We start from the raw sequence: 19648 nt of genomic DNA, 5'->3' as shown, positions 1-19648 counted from the left end.
TTGTATGTGGTTAATATAGTTAAGTGGTTAATATAGTTGTATATGGTTAATATAGTTAAGTGGTTAATATAGTTGTATGTGGTTAATATAGTTAAGTGGTTAATATAGTTGTATGTGCTTAATATAGTTAAGTGGTTAATATAGTTGTATGTGGTTAATATAGTTGTATGTGGTTAATATAGTTGTATATGGTTAATATAGTTAAGTGGTTAATATAGTTAAGTGGTTAATATAGTTGTATGTGGTTAATATAGTTGTATGTGGTTAATATAGTTGTATGTGGTTAATATAGTTAAGTGGTTAATATAGTTGTATGTGGTTAACCACTTAACTATATTAACCACTTAACTATATTAACCACTTAACTATATTAACCACTTAACTATATTAACCACTTAACTATATTAACCACATACAACTATATTAACCACATACAACTATATTAACCACATACAACTATATTAACCACATACAACTATATTAACCACTTAACTATATTAACCACTTAACTATATTAACCACATACAACTATATTAATATAGTTAAGTGGTTAATATAGTTGTATGTGGTTAATATAGTTGTATGTGGTTAATATAGTTGTATGTGGTTAATATAGTTGTATGTGGTTAATATAGTTGTATGTGGTTAATATAGTTGTATGTGGTTAATATAGTTAAGTGGTTAATATAGTTAAGTGGTTAATATAGTTAAGTGGTTAATATAGTTAAGTGGTTAATATAGTTGTATGTGGTTAATATAGTTGTATGTGGTTAATATAGTTGTATGTGGTTAATATAGTTGTATGTGGTTAATATAGTTGTATGTGGTTAATATAGTTAAGTGGTTAATATAGTTGTATGTGGTTAATATAGTTGTATGTGGTTAATATAGTTGTATGTGGTTAATATAGTTGTATGTGGTTAATATAGTTGTATGTGGTTAATATAGTTAAGTGGTTAATATAGTTAAGTGGTTAATATAGTTAAGTGGTTAATATAGTTAAGTGGTTAATATAGTTGTATGTGGTTAATATAGTTGTATGTGGTTAATATAGTTGTATGTGGTTAATATAGTTGTATGTGGTTAATATGGTTGTATGTGGTTAATATAGTTGTATGTGGTTAATATAGTTAAGTGGTTAATATAGTTGTATATGGTTAATATAGTTGTATGTGGTTAATATAGTTAAGTGGTTAATATAGTTGTATATGGTTAATATAGTTGTATGTGGTTAATATAGTTGTATGTGGTTAATATAGTTGTATGTGGTTAATATAGTTGTATGTGGTTAATATAGTTAAGTGGTTAATATAGTTGTATGTGGTTAATATAGTTGTATGTGGTTAATATAGTTGTATGTGGTTAATATGGTTGTATGTGGTTAATATAGTTGTATGTGGTTAATATAGTTGTATGTGGTTAATATGGTTGTATGTGGTTAATATAGTTGTATGTGGTTAATATAGTTGTATGTGGTTAATATAGTTGTATGTGGTTAATATGGTTGTATGTGGTTAATATAGTTGTATGTGGTTAATATAGTTAAGTGGTTAATATAGTTAAGTGGTTAATATAGTTGTATGTGGTTAATATAGTTGTATGTGGTTAATATAGTTGTATATGGTTAATATAGTTAAGTGGTTAATATAGTTAAGTGGTTAATATAGTTGTATGTGGTTAATATAGTTGTATGTGGTTAATATAGTTGTATGTGGTTAATATAGTTAAGTGGTTAATATAGTTGTATGTGGTTAATATAGTTGTATGTGGTTAATATAGTTAAGTGGTTAATATAGTTAAGTGGTTAATATAGTTGTATGTGGTTAATATAGTTGTATGTGGTTAATATAGTTGTATGTGGTTAATATAGTTGTATGTGGTTAATATAGTTAAGTGGTTAATATAGTTGTATGTGGTTAATATAGTTGTATGTGGTTAATATAGTTGTATGTGGTTAATATAGTTGTATGTGGTTAATATAGTTGTATGTGGTTAATATAGTTGTATGTGGTTAATATAGTTGTATGTGGTTAATATAGTTAAGTGGTTAATATAGTTGTATGTGGTTAATATAGTTGTATGTGGTTAATATAGTTAAGTGGTTAATATAGTTGTATGTGGTTAATATAGTTGTATGTGGTTAATATAGTTAAGTGGTTAATATAGTTGTATGTGGTTAATATAGTTAAGTGGTTAATATAGTTAAGTGGTTAATATAGTTGTATGTGGTTAATATAGTTGTATGTGGTTAATATAGTTGTATGTGGTTAATATAGTTGTATGTGGTTAATATAGTTAAGTGGTTAATATAGTTGTATGTGGTTAATATAGTTGTATGTGGTTAATATAGTTGTATGTGGTTAATATGGTTGTATGTGGTTAATATAGTTGTATGTGGTTAATATAGTTGTATGTGGTTAATATGGTTGTATGTGGTTAATATAGTTGTATGTGGTTAATATAGTTGTATGTGGTTAATATAGTTGTATGTGGTTAATATAGTTAAGTGGTTAATATAGTTAAGTGGTTAATATAGTTGTATGTGGTTAATATAGTTGTATGTGGTTAATATAGTTGTATGTGGTTAATATAGTTAAGTGGTTAATATAGTTGTATGTGGTTAATATAGTTGTATGTGGTTAATATAGTTAAGTGGTTAATATAGTTGTATGTGGTTAATATAGTTAAGTGGTTAATATAGTTGTATGTGGTTAATATAGTTGTATGTGGTTAATATAGTTGTATGTGGTTAATATAGTTGTATGTGGTTAATATAGTTAAGTGGTTAATATAGTTGTATGTGGTTAATATAGTTGTATGTGGTTAATATAGTTGTATGTGGTTAATATAGTTGTATGTGGTTAATATAGTTGTATGTGGTTAATATAGTTGTATGTGGTTAATATAGTTGTATGTGGTTAATATAGTTGTATGTGGTTAATATAGTTGTATGTGGTTAATATAGTTAAGTGGTTAATATAGTTGTATGTGGTTAATATAGTTGTATGTGGTTAATATAGTTAAGTGGTTAATATAGTTGTATGTGGTTAATATAGTTGTATGTGGTTAATATAGTTGTATGTGGTTAATATAGTTAAGTGGTTAATATAGTTGTATATGGTTAATATAGTTAAGTGGTTAATATAGTTGTATGTGGTTAATATAGTTAAGTGGTTAATATAGTTGTATGTGGTTAATATAGTTGTATGTGGTTAATATAGTTAAGTGGTTAATATAGTTGTATGTGGTTAATATAGTTGTATGTGGTTAATATAGTTAAGTGGTTAATATAGTTGTATGTGGTTAATATAGTTGTATGTGGTTAATATAGTTGTATGTGGTTAATATAGTTGTATGTGGTTTAATAGTTAAGTGGTTAATATAGTTGTATGTGGTTAATATAGTTGTATGTGGTTAATATAGTTATCGTGTGGTTAATATAGTTAAGTGTTGGTTAACTATATTAACCACATACAACTATATATAACCACATACAACTATATTAACCACATACAACTATATTAACCACATACAACTATATTAACCACATACAACTATATTAACCACATACAACTATATTAACCACTTAACTATATTAACCACATACAACTATATTAACCACTTAACTATATTAACCACATAACTATATTAACCACTTAACTATATTAACCACATACAACTATATTAACCACATACAACTATATTAACCACATACAACTATATTAACCACTTAACTATATTAACCACATACAACCATATTAACCACTTAACTATATTAACCACATACAACTATATTAACCACATACAACTATATTAACCACATACAACTATATTAACCACATACAACTATATTAACCACATACAACTATATTAACCACATAACTATATTAACCACATAACTATATTAACCACATACAACTATATTAACCATATACAACTATATTAACCACTTAACTATATTAACCACTTACAACTATATTAACCACATACAACTATATTAACCACATACAACTATATTAACCACATACAACTATATTAACCACTTAACTATATTAACCACTTACAACTATATTAACCACTTACAACTATATTAACCACTTACAACTATATTAACCACTTACAACTATATTAACCACATACAACTATATTAACCACATACAACTATATTAACCACTTAACTATATTAACCACTTAACTATATTAACCACATACAACTATATTAACCACATACAACCATATTAACCACTTAACTATATTAACCACATACAACTATATTAACCACATACAACTATATTAACCACTTAACTATATTAACCACATACAACTATATTAACCACATACAACTATATTAACCATATACAACTATATTAACCACATACAACTATATTAACCACTTAACTATATTAACCATATACAACTATATTAACCACTTAACTATATTAACCACATACAACTATATTAACCACATACAACTATATTAACCACATACAACTATATTAACCACTTAACTATATTAACCACATACAACTATATTAACCACTTAACTGTATTAACCACATACAACTATATTAACCACATACAACCATATTAACCACTTAACTATATTAACCACATACAACTATATTAACCACTTAACTATATTAACCACATACAACTATATTAACCACTTAACTGTATTAACCACATACAACTATATTAACCATATACAACTATATTAACCACATACAACTATATTAACCACTTAACTATATTAACCACATACAACTATATTAACCACATACAACTATATTAACCACATACAACTATATTAACCACTTAACTATATTAACCACATACAACTATATTAACCACTTAACTGTATTAACCACATACAACTATATTAACCACATACAACTATATTAACCACATACAACTATATTAACCACATACAACTATATTAACCACTTAACTATATTAACCACTTAACTATATTAACCACTTAACTATATTAACCACATACAACTATATTAACCACATACAACTATATTAACCACTTAACTATATTAACCACATATAACTATATTAACCACATACAACTATATTAACCACATACAACTATATTAACCACTTAACTATATTAACCACTTAACTATATTAACCACATACAACTATATTAACCACTTAACTATATTAACCACTTAACTATATTAACCACATACAACTATATTAACCACTTAACTATATTAACCACATACAACTATATTAACCACTTAACTATATTAACCATATACAACTATATTAACCACTTAACTATATTAACCACATACAACTATATTAACCACATACAACTATATTAACCACTTAACTATATTAACCATATAACTATATTAACCACTTAACTATATTAACCATATAACTATATTAACCATATACAACTATATTAACCACTTAACTATATTAACCACTTAACTATATTAACCACATACAACTATATTAACCACATACAACTATATTAACCACTTAACTATATTAACCACATACAACTATATTAACCACATACAACTATATTAATATAGTTAAGTGGTTAACCACTTAACTATATTAACCACATACAACTATATTAACCACATACAACCATATTAACCACTTAACTATATTAACCACATACAACTATATTAACCACTTAACTATATTAACCACATACAACTATATTAACCACATACAACCATATTAACCACTTAACTATATTAACCACATACAACTATATTAACCACATACAACTATATTAACCACATACAACTATATTAACCACATACAACTATATTAACCACATACAACTATATTAACCACATACAACTATATTAACCACTTAACTATATTAACCATATACAACTATATTAACCACATACAACTATATTAACCACATACAACTATATTAACCACATACAACTATATTAACCACTTAACTATATTAACCACTTAACTATATTAACCACATACAACTATATTAACCACTTAACTATATTAACCACTTAACTATATTAACCACATACAACTATATTAACCACTTAACTATATTAACCACTTAACTATATTAACCACATACAACTATATTAACCACATACAACTATATTAACCACATACAACTATATTAACCACATACAACTATATTAACCACTTAACTATATTAACCACATACAACTATATTAACCACATACAACTATATTAACCACATACAACTATATTAACCACTTAACTATATTAACCACATACAACTATATTAACCACATACAACTATATTAACCACATACAACTATATTAACCACATACAACTATATTAACCACTTAACTATATTAACCACTTAACTATATTAACCACATAACTATATTAACCACTTAACTATATTAACCACTTAACTATATTAACCACATACAACTATATTAACCACATACAACCATATTAACCACTTAACTATATTAACCACATACAACTATATTAACCACATACAACTATATTAACCACTTAACTATATTAACCACATACAACTATATTAACCACATACAACTATATTAACCATATACAACTATATTAACCACATACAACTATATTAACCACTTAACTATATTAACCATATACAACTATATTAACCACTTAACTATATTAACCACATACAACTATATTAACCACATACAACTATATTAACCACATACAACTATATTAACCACTTAACTATATTAACCACATACAACTATATTAACCACTTAACTGTATTAACCACATACAACTATATTAACCACATACAACCATATTAACCACTTAACTATATTAACCACATACAACTATATTAACCACTTAACTATATTAACCACATACAACTATATTAACCACTTAACTGTATTAACCACATACAACTATATTAACCATATACAACTATATTAACCACATACAACTATATTAACCACTTAACTATATTAACCACATACAACTATATTAACCACATACAACTATATTAACCACATACAACTATATTAACCACTTAACTATATTAACCACATACAACTATATTAACCACTTAACTGTATTAACCACATACAACTATATTAACCACATACAACTATATTAACCACATACAACTATATTAACCACATACAACTATATTAACCACTTAACTATATTAACCACTTAACTATATTAACCACTTAACTATATTAACCACATACAACTATATTAACCACATACAACTATATTAACCACTTAACTATATTAACCACATATAACTATATTAACCACATACAACTATATTAACCACATACAACTATATTAACCACTTAACTATATTAACCACTTAACTATATTAACCACATACAACTATATTAACCACTTAACTATATTAACCACTTAACTATATTAACCACATACAACTATATTAACCACTTAACTATATTAACCACATAACTATATTAACCACATACAACTATATTAACCACTTAACTATATTAACCACTTAACTATATTAACCACATACAACTATATTAACCACATACAACTATATTAACCACATACAACTATATTAACCACATACAACTATATTAACCACTTAACTATATTAACCACATACAACTATATTAACCACATACAACTATATTAACCACATACAACTATATTAACCACTTAACTATATTAACCACATACAACTATATTAACCACATACAACTATATTAACCACATACAACTATATTAACCACATACAACTATATTAACCACTTAACTATATTAACCACTTAACTATATTAACCACATACAACTATATTAACCACATACAACTATATTAACCACATACAACTATATTAACCACTTAACTATATTAACCACATACAACTATATTAACCACATACAACTATATTAACCACATACAACTATATTAACCACTTAACTATATTAACCACATACAACTATATTAACCACATACAACTATATTAACCACATACAACTATATTAACCATATACAACTATATTAACCACTTAACTATATTAATATAGTTGTATGTGGTTAATATAGTTGTATGTGGTTAATATAGTTAAGTGGTTAATATAGTTGTATGTGGTTAATATAGTTGTATATGGTTAATATAGTTAAGTGGTTAATATAGTTAAGTGGTTAATATAGTTGTATGTGGTTAATATAGTTGTATGTGGTTAATATAGTTAAGTGGTTAATATAGTTGTATATGGTTAATATAGTTAAGTGGTTAATATAGTTGTATGTGGTTAATATAGTTGTATGTGGTTAATATAGTTAAGTGGTTAATATAGTTGTATGTGGTTAATATAGTTAAGTGGTTAATATAGTTGTATGTGGTTAATATAGTTAAGTGGTTAATATAGTTGTATGTGGTTAATATAGTTGTATGTGGTTAATATAGTTGTATGTGGTTAATATAGTTGTATGTGGTTAATATAGTTAAGTGGTTAATATAGTTAAGTGGTTAATATAGTTAAGTGGTTAATATAGTTGTATGTGGTTAATATAGTTGTATGTGGTTAATATAGTTGTATGTGGTTAATATAGTTGTATGTGGTTAATATAGTTGTTTATGATTCTTCAGGTTGAGCTTGCTGATAGTATGTGTTATAGTTGTATATGGTTAATATAGTTGTTTATGATTCCTCAGGTTGAGCCTGCTGGTCCAGCTGAGGAAGATGAAGGACGTTGTCCAGAACAATCTGTTCCCGTCGGCTGAGATGGTCCTCTCCATGACCAAGGAGTTTGGAGCGGTGCACCCTGGGAGGTGGCAGCAGAGGCTGCTGGGTAGTGGTGCAGCAGAGGTTGATGTGTTGTTACACCATGGCTCAGAGAACACACAATGCCACGTGGATACACACAATGCTCCCTATTTACAGTGGAAACATTATCTCTCCAACCAGCAGATGAACAAACTCACCAAAGATTTTATACAGGTTGTGGTGTCTTGTGTTACGTTACGCTATACTATCCCTGTTTATGCTATGTTATGTTATGCAATGCTATGCCATTTTAAGCTATTTTATGTTATGATATAATATGTTATGTAAAATCTATATTACGCTATGTTATGTTATTCTATTTTTGTCATTTTATGTTATGCTACATTATGCTATACTAATCAATATTATGTTGTGCTATATTATGTTATGCTATATTATGCTATGCTAATCGCTATTATGTTATGCTATATTATGTTATGCTATATTATGCTATACTAATCAATATTATGTTGTGCTATATTATGTTATGCTATATTATGCTATGCTAATCAATATTATGTTGTGCTATATTATGTTATGCTACATTATGCTATACTAATCAATATTATGTTGTGCTATATTATGTTATGCTACATTATGCTATACTAATCAATATTATGTTGTGCTATATTATGTTATGCTATATTATGCTATGCTAATCGCTATTATGTTATGCTATATTATTCTATTTTATATTCTGTTATGAAATATTATGCTATGTTATGTTCTGTTATATTATGTTATGCTGTATTATGTTATATTATTATATCATGCTATATTATATTATGCTATATTATGCTATTTTATATTCTGTTATGCTATATTATGTTATATTACGCTATGTTATGTTATGCTATATTATGCTATATTATGTCATGCTGTATTATGTAATATTATGATATATTATGTTATATTATGCTATATTATGTTGTGTATTGCTATATTATGTTATATTATGTCATGCTGTATTATATAATATTATGATATATTATGTTATATTATGCTATATTATGCTATATTATGTTGTGTATTGCTATATTATGTTATATTATGTCATGCTGTATTATGTATTATTATATTATGCTATATTATGTTATATTATGTTATGCTGTATTATGTAATATTATGTTATATTATGTTATATTATGCTATATTATATTATATTATGTTATGCTATATTATGTTATATTATGTATTGCTATATTATGTTATATTATATTATGCTGTGCTAATCGCTATTATGTTATGCTATATTATGTTATGCTATATTATGCTATATTACGTTATGCTGTACTTTGTTATATCATATAATGCTGTGCTAATCGCTATTATGTTATGCTATATTATGCTATGCTGTATTATGTATTATATTATGCTGTGCTATATTATCTTCTTAGGGCTGAAATCCATATTCAAAACAACAAAAATCTCATAATTAAAATTCCTCAAGCATACAAGTATTTTACACAATTTCAAAGATAAAATTCTCATTAATCCATCCACAGTGTCTGATTTAACAAAGGCTTTACAGCGGAAGCACTGCAAACGATTATGTTAGGTCACCACCAAGCCACAGAAAAACACAGCCATTTTTCCAGCCAAAAAAAAAAAAAAAACAGAAATAGAGAAATTAATCACTTACCTTTGATGATCTTCATCAGATGACACTCATAGGACTTCATGTTACACATGAAGTGTCTGTAGAGAAGCAATGGAACAGAGCTCCCTCTCACGTGAGCGCGAGAGACTGATCTCGAGGCTGCTGCCAGACCTCTGACTCATTCCCCTCTCATTCGGCCCCAACTCACAGTAGAAGCATCAAACAAGTTTCTAAAGACTGTTTACATCTAGTGGAAGCCTTAGGAAGTGCAACATAACCAATATCCCACTGCATCTTCGATAGGGGCTGAGTTGAAAATCGACCAACCTCAGATTTCCCACTTCCTGTTTGAATTTTTTTTTGTCAGGTTTTTGCCTGCCATATGAGTTCTGTTATACTCACAGACATCATTCAAACAGTTTTAGAAACTTCAGAGTGTTTTCTATCCAAATGTACTAATGATATGCATATATTAGCAACTGGGACCGAGTAGCAGGCAGTTCACTCTGGGCCCCTTATTCATCCAAGCTACTCAATACTGCCCCCAGCCATAAGAAGATGTATGCTCTGTTATGCTATGCTATATTATGTTATGCTATATTATGTTATTTTATGCTATATTATTCTATGCTATATTATGTTATGCTATATTATACTATGCTATATTGTGTTATGCTCAATTATAATGTATTATGTTATTATATGCTATATTATTTTATCTATGCTATATTATGCTATGCTATATTATGCTATGCTATATTATGTTATGCTATATTATGCTCTGCTATATTATGATATGCTATATTATGATATGCTATATTATGCTATGCTATATTATGCTATGCTATATTATGTTATGCTATATTATGCTCTGCTATATTATGTTATGCTATATTATGCTGTATGTTATTATATGCTATATTATGCTATTCTATATTATGTTATGCTATATTATGCTGTATTCTGTTATTATATGCTATATTATGCTGTATTATGTTATTATATGCTATATTATGCTCTGCTATATTATGTTATGCTACATTATGTTATGCTATATAATGTTATGCTATATAATGTTATGCTATATTATGTTATGCTATATTATGCTATTCTATATTATGCCATATTATGCAATTCTATATTATGCTATATTATGTTATACTATATTATGTTATGCTATGTTATGCTATGTTATGTTATATTATGTTATGCTATATTATGTTATGCTATATTATCATGATACAGCATAATGTTATGCCATATTATGCAATTCTATATAATGCTATATTATGTTATGCTATGTTATGTTATATTATGCTATATAATGTATGCCATATTATGCAATTCTATATTACGCTATATTATGTTATACTATATTATGTTATGCTATGTTATGATATATTATGATATAAAATGTTATGCTATGTTATATTATGCTGTATTATGTTATATTATATTATGTTATGCTATGTTGTGTTATATTATGCTATATTATATTATGCTATATTATGCTATATTATGTTATGCTATATTATGTTATGCTATATTATGTTATGCTATATAATGCTATGCTGTATTATGTTATGCTATATAATGCTATGCTAAATTATGTTATATTACGCTATATTATGTTATATTATGTTATATTATGCTATATAATGTTATGCTATATTATATTATGCTGTATTATATTATATTATGCTATATTATGTTATGCTATGTAATGTTATATTATGTTATATTATGCTATATTATGTTATGCTATATAATGCTATGCTATATTATGTTATATTATGCTATATAATGTTATGCTATATTATATTATGCTGTATTATATTATATTATGCTATGCTGTATTATGCTATATTATGTTATGCTTTATTATGTTATGCTATGTTATGTTATATTATGTTATATTATGTTATGCTATATTATGTTATGCTATATAATGCTATGCTGTATTATATTATGTTATGCTATATAATGCTATGCTATATTATGTTATATTATGCTATATAATGTTATGCTATATTATATTATGCTGTATTATATTATATTATGCTATGCTGTATTATGTTATATTATGCTATATTATGTTATGCTTTATTATATTATGCTATGTTATGTTATATTATGCTATATTATGCTATGCTATATTATGTTATGCTATATAATGCTATGCTATATAATGTTATGCTATATTATATTATGCTGTATTATATTATATTATGCTATATTATGTTATGCTATGTACAGTATAGCCTGGTACCAGATCTCCATATGTAGGAGAGAGAGTGTGAGAGAGAGAGAGCAAGAGGAGTACATGTGTGAGAGAGAGAGAGGAGTGAATGTGTGTGTGTGTGTGTGTGTGTGTGTGTGGTAGTTTAGAGAGTGTGTGAAGGAAAGAAAACGATCATCAGAGGAGTTGGTACATCAAGGTCTGAACCAGGCTAATAATGATTAAATAATTGCCCTGTCACGTGATCTGTTTGTGCTGTCTTGCCAAATGCTATGGACACAATTTGGTCTCAGAGCAAAATATATATTTAAATATTTGCGCCACTCCATTTAGTATGATATGTTACTCTACGTTACATTACATTGGCCTACCAATGCAATAGCAATCGTGAAATACTGTGCATTCGGAAAGTTCAGACCCCATGACTTTTTCCACTATGTTAGCCTTAATATTAATATAAAATGGATAAAATAGTTTTTCCCCCTCATCAATCTAAATACAATACCCCATAATGACAAAGCAAAAACAGTAAAAAAAAAAAAATGAAATTGCAAATGAAATTGTATTTGTCACATGCACCGAATACAACAGGTGTACATTGAAATTCTTACTTAGAAGCCCTTAACCAACAACGCAGTTTTAATAAAATAAGTAGTTCAAACGGACAGCTCAACAGGTCAATACCACAAATACAAGAATAAACCAGATAAAAGATCAGATTCGCATTGTACATGATACAAAGGATCTTCCATGCAACCCATCTCCACTAACACACTTTAACCAGTTGCTGAAGTTTCAGACAAAGGCAAAACACCCTCCAAAATGAAGGACTGGGCTGCCCCAATGTCTCACAGTATCTTCTCCGGCTGCTTACCAGCATCTCCCCTCTGCAGAGACACAAACCCATCTGAAACAAAGGGTCCATACATATCTGATTCAAAATCTTGTTATGGAGATAGACCAGACTTAATGGGCTGGACTGCTCCCATAAGAAGGTTTTTTATCTCAACGTAGGACACAGAGACAATTTCTCACGGCAGTAATGACAAACTGGCGGAGACAAAACAAACAGTGTTCTGCAGAGTCACTGAGCAAACCCTAAATGAAACAGGAGGGGTTTTCAGAGGGCTTCTGAAAGACACTCATGGGAGTGTCCACTGACAGTTGACTAGCAATAACAACTAGAACCTAAAAGACACCAACACATAAAGACAGGAATCAAACCAAAAAGTGGAGCAAAGAGGAAAACAGGGAAGATCAGATAAAGAATTGTTTGTCTAGAAATCAAAATAGGGAGCGCCAACTGAAGGTGTTTACCCTCCACATCTCTCAAGACAACTGGAGCACTGGGCCAGACACTTAAATAACACCTCAACCAGCACAGGTGAAACACCTTCCCACTAAAGAGGTGACAAACCAGCACAGGTGTAACACATTATGACTAACGAGGTGACGGCAATCGGTGCGCCCAACCTTAAAATATAAATATAAATGGAAAAACCAAAGCCTGTAACACATACTAAATAGATTTTAGTAAGATATAATACGTTTTGCTCTGAGACCAGACTAATGGACAGCACAAACAGATGTAGGACCAGGCTAAATAAATAAAGTTGCCAAGGGGCATTTCGCTATACCTGCTAAACGCATGTACAGTGCCTTGCGAAAGTATTCGGCCCCCTTGAACTTTGCGACCTTTTGCCACATTTCAGGCTTCAAACATAAAGATATAAAACTGTATTTTTTTGTGAAGAATCAACAACAATTGGGACACAATCATGAAGTGGAACGACATTTATTGGATATTTCAAACTTTTTTAACAAATAAAAAACTGAAAAATTGGGCGTGTAAAATTATTCAGCCCCCTTAAGTTAATACTTTGTAGCGCCACCTTTTGCTGCGATTACAGCTGTAAGTCGCTTGGGGTATGTCTCTATCAGTTTTGCACATCGAGAGACTGAAATTTTTTCCCATTCCTCCTTGCAAAACAGCTCGAGCTCAGTGAGGTTGGATGGAGAGCATTTGTGAACAGCAGTTTTCAGTTCTTTCCACAGATTCTCGATTGGATTCAGGTCTGGACTTTGACTTGGCCATTCTAACACCTGGATATGTTTATTTTTGAACCATTCCATTGTAGATTTTTCTTTATGTTTTGGATCATTGTCTTGTTGGAAGACAAATCTCCGTCCCAGTCTCAGGTCTTTTGCAGACTCCATCAGGTTTTCTTCCAGAATGGTCCTGTATTTGGCTCCATCCATCTTCCCATCAATTTTAACCATCTTCCCTGTCCCTGCTGAAGAAAAGCAGGCCCAAACCATGATGCTGCCACCACCATGTTTGACAGTGGGGATGGTGTGTTCAGCTGTGTTGCTTTTACGCCAAACATAACGTTTTGCATTGTTGCCAAAAAGTTCAATTTTGGTTTCATCTGACCAGAGCACCTTTTTCCACATGTTTGGTGTGTCTCCCAGGTGGCTTGAGGCAAACTTTAAACAACACTTTTTATGGATATCTTTAAGAAATGGCTTTCTTCTTGCCACTCTTCCATAAAGGCCAGATTTGTGCAATATACGACTGATTTTTGTCCTATGGACAGAGTCTCCCACCTCAGCTGTAGATCTCTGCAGTTCATCCAGAGTGATCATGGGCCTCTTGGCTGCATCTCTGATCAGTCTTCTCCTTGTATGAGCTGAAAGTTTAGAGGGACGGCCAGGTCTTGGTAGACTTGCAGTGGTCTGATACTCCTTCCATTTCAATATTATCGCTTGCACAGTGCTCCTTGGGATGTTTAAAGCTTGGGAAATCTTTTTGTATCCAAATCCGGCTTTAAACTTCTTCACAACAGTATCTCGGACCTGCCTGGTGTGTTCCTTGTTCTTCATGATGCTCTCTGCGCTTTTAACGGACCTCTGAGACTATCACAGTGCAGGTGCATTTATACGGAGACTTGATTACACACAGGTGGATTGTATTTATCATCATTAGTCATTTAGGTCAACATTGGATCATTCAGAGATCCTCACTGAACTTCTGGAGAGAGTTTGCTGCACTGAAAGTAAAGGGGCTGAATAATTTTGCACGCCCAATTTTTCAGTTTTTGATTTGTTAAAAAAGTTTGAAATATCCAATAAATGTCGTTCCACTTCATGATTGTGTCCCACTTGTTGTTGATTCTTCACAAAAATACATTTTTTTATCTTTATGTTTGAAGCCTAAAATGTGGCAAAAGGTCGCAAAGTTCAAGGGGGCCGAATACTTTCGCAAGGCACTGTATGTGTCCAATAAAATGTGATTTGATTAGATGTTTTTTTTTAACAAATACCATTTCATTGCAGGAACTCTGATCCAACCAATCCATATGTATTCTCAGGCTAACATTGCAGAGGTGCAGCAGGCCAGTCTTCAGCTGCAGAGGGCCAGCCCTGCAGTAGTGCTAGCTCCACTGGATGACGAAAAACACAGCATTCAGACCACAACGCAGGTATGGAGCAGGATGTGGTACAGGGTAGAAACATGCTACACTGGGATGGAGCAGGATATGGTACAGGGTAGAAACATGCTACACTGGGATGGAGCAGGATGTAGTACAGGGTAGAAACATGCTACACTGGGATGGAGCAGGATGTAGTACAGGGTAGAAACATGCTACACTAGGATGGAGCAGGATGTTGTACAGGGTAGAAACATGCTACACTGGGATAGAGCAGGATGTTGTACAGGGTAGAAACATGCCACACTGGGATGGAACAGGATGTGGTACAGGGTAGAAACATGCCACACAGGGATGGAGCAGGATGTAGTACAAAGTACATTGATTCTACACAGGTATGGAGCAGGTTATGGTACAGAGTAGATTGATTCTACACAGGTATGGAGCAGGTTATGGTACAGAGTAGATTGATTCTACACAGGTATGGAGCAGGTTATGGTACAAAGTAGATTGATTCTACACAGGTATGGAGCATTACAGACAGATACCATTATAAGTAACAGAGAGAACATTACAGAGGTAACGTTGCATGGTACATTACAGAGATGTAACATTATAGAGAGACAACATTACAGGTAACATTATAGAGAGATAACATTACAGGTAACATTATAGAGAGATAACATTACAGGTAACATTATAGAGAGACAACATTACAGGTAACATTATAGAGAGATAACATTACAGGTAACATTATAGAGAGACACCATTACAGGTAACATTATAGAGAGATAACATTACAAGTAACATTATAGAGAGATAACATTACAGGTAACATTATAGAGAGATAACATTACAGGTAACATTATAGAGAGATAACATTACAGGTAACATTATAGAGAGATAACATTACATTAACATTATAGAGAGACAACATTACAGGTAACATTATAGAGTGCTAACATTACAGGTAACATTATAGAGAGGTAACATTACAGAGAGACAACATTACAGGTAACATTATAGAGAGACAACATTACAGGTAACATTATAGAGAGATAACATTACAGGTAACACTATAGAGAGATAACATTACATTAATATTATAGAGAGACAACATTACAGGTAACATTATAGAGAGATAACATTACAGGTAACATTATAGAGAGATAACATTACAGGTAACATTATAGAGAGACACCATTACAGGTAACATTATAGAGAGATAACATTACAGGTAACATTACAGGTAACATTATAGAGAGACAACATTACATGTAACATTATAGAGAGATAACATTATCTCATTGGACTGAAGCCGGTACCTGGATGTGAGGCTGACCGTGATCCCCAGCTTCTCCATGAAGGCTCTCCATTCACGTGACTTGAATTGGGGACCGCGTTGGAGATGATATCCTCCGAAAGGCCATAGTGCCGGATGACATGCTGAAACAGTGTCTCAGCGACCTGGAAAGAGGGATAAAACTACTAGATTTGGAGTATCTGTCCACAACAACCATAAGAGTGGTGAAACCATCAAACGGGAAGATCAGTGAAAATCTATCGACAGATGGATCCAAGGCCGCTGAGGCATGGGGAGGAAAAGGAGTTTCCTTGCTGGTGACTTGGTTTGGGTACTGTCGTGTCTTTACTATCATTATTAACTGAAGACTTTTAGTTTTTATCAAAGATTCTCTGTAATTAGCATTTCGTGATGAACTAATCAGGCAAATGTAATTAACTAGGAAGTCGGGGCACCAAGGAAGATATTCAGATTACAAAGTTATAATTTTCCTAATACAACTTTTCAGATATTTTAATATCGGATCAATTTGTCTTCTTAATTAATGAATTATTTATTTTACCTCACGTTAGTCTCATTCCAAATGTCGTAAATTGTTGCTTATCTGCACAAACCCAGTCTTCACTATGAGTCATCCATACATCAATCGTCTTAAAATATTTTATTTACTAACTAAGTAACTCACAGAAATGCATAAAAACGTATGTTGGAGAGTCTGTCCGCCCTCTCTCTATTTCTGTCTGTCGTGGCTAGAATGGATAGTTCAGAGTGACATTCATTCATGTTGTTATAGAATAGATTTTTTGGCGGTTGTCGGTCTTCGCGTTCAATGATACCGAATTCCTAGCTGCAGACTAGTAATTAATATCAAAGACTTATTCTTATTCTGTTGGTATCGATTAGTCTAAGAGTTTAACCATGTGGTACGGTTAAAAGATTCAGCCATCTACTCAAACCTTGGCCCTCTCGTTATCGAGGTAAGCTGGTCTGCAACCTTTGTCCTCTTGTGATTGAGAGAAACACAGTTTGTTGAGAAATTCTCAAGGTGGGGGTTTTATTCGGAAGAGCAGAAAGTGGCTTGTCCCAGGATGCCAGACCATAACTAACTGTGCTCATGGGCAGTCCTCTGATTTAGTTAAACTCCAAAGGGAATTGGAGTTTCCTTCATTAAACAGTCCAAAATCACATTACACAATTTCACAAACAGTATCATCCTCACTCATTCATCTTATACAACAATTAGATGTAAGCCTCATATCTGAGGCTATTATATAAACAGCGTTATGGTAATGTGGCCGTATTGGCTCCCATGAGTTTCACAAAATCGTACCAAACGGACCAGTTCGTAGCTGGATTCTTCACCAATCTTTTATACCTTCTCCAGAACATAAATGTTGTTCGGACCTCAAGTTCCGTGAGGTGGAAGAAATTCCTTTGTTCTCTCTATGGAAACTCACTCTCTCTCTATACTGTTGCCATGAGGAGATAATTTCCTCCAGGAATTTACGACCTGAGGTCACAGCAGCCTGAGTGTAGGAGACAGAGGGAGGGGGATGGTGCTCGCTGTTCCCAAAGAGGGCAACGTCATTACAGTACATACGGAGCAGGAGTTGACGTAGCAGGAGACGTCCTGCGCCAAGGTGGGTTGCCAGTACTTAATGGAGATGGATTGAGTGGTGCGGGTGATACCAGGGTGTTCAGCGACAAGGGATGATTGCACCCATGTCAAAAGTCAATCTCTTACCTCAGTGGGAACGTAGGTGCGCTCTGGAGGACAGGTAGCCGGTGCGGGTTCCCTCTCCAGAGCCTGGCGGATGTCCGGATTCAGCTGCCTCGCTGTCCGTATGTACTCCAAGTTCCGGTGGTTGATGAGGATGAGAAACGGGTCCGTGGTGCCGGTGTCTCCACTCCTCTAATGCCAACTTCACCGCCAGGAGCAATCGATCACCGAAGTCATAGTTCCTCTCTGCAGGGGAGTAGTATTAGAGTAGTATGCACATGGATGCAGTTTTTGCTGACGTTGTGACAGGACAGCTCCCACGCACAAAGGGTAGTGTAGGATCTGGGTGTTTCAGCAACTGGGCGTGTGGAAAAGTGTTGGTCCCATGTTTCATGAGCTGAAATAAAAGATCCCAGAATTGTTCCATACGCACAAAAAGCTTATTTCTGTAATGTAAATGCAGGGAGTCAGGAAGCAAGTGCAGTTAGTGAGTTTAATGACGAAGAACATTGAACGATACAAAACAAGAAAAGCGTCTAAAGTACAAAACAAGAGTACTGTATGGCGTTGTGTGGGCAAGCGATTTGCTGA

The 19648-nt window shown here is 31.4% G+C and overlaps 1 protein-coding gene across 1 annotated transcript in view; it reads left to right on the top strand.

The window, feature by feature from the left end:
- cfap92 (cilia and flagella associated protein 92 (putative)) overlaps positions 1 to 19648 on the top strand; it is a 111632-nt gene that overhangs the window by 78753 nt on the left and 13231 nt on the right. Inside the window, exons 16-17 of the mRNA XM_036984381.2 lie at positions 8653 to 8938; positions 15975 to 16085. Of these exons, the coding sequence (XP_036840276.2) occupies positions 8653 to 8938; positions 15975 to 16085 (397 nt within the window). The remainder of the gene's footprint in view (positions 1 to 8652; positions 8939 to 15974; positions 16086 to 19648) is intronic.

The sequence above is a fragment of the Oncorhynchus mykiss genome, chromosome 7 (assembly GCF_057628025.1).
Source record: "Oncorhynchus mykiss isolate SJ-2025 chromosome 7, ASM5762802v1, whole genome shotgun sequence".
Classification (NCBI taxonomy): Eukaryota; Metazoa; Chordata; class Actinopteri; order Salmoniformes; family Salmonidae; genus Oncorhynchus; species Oncorhynchus mykiss.
Note: the sequence above shows the minus strand (reverse complement) of the source record. Positions and strands in the feature narration are given on the sequence as shown.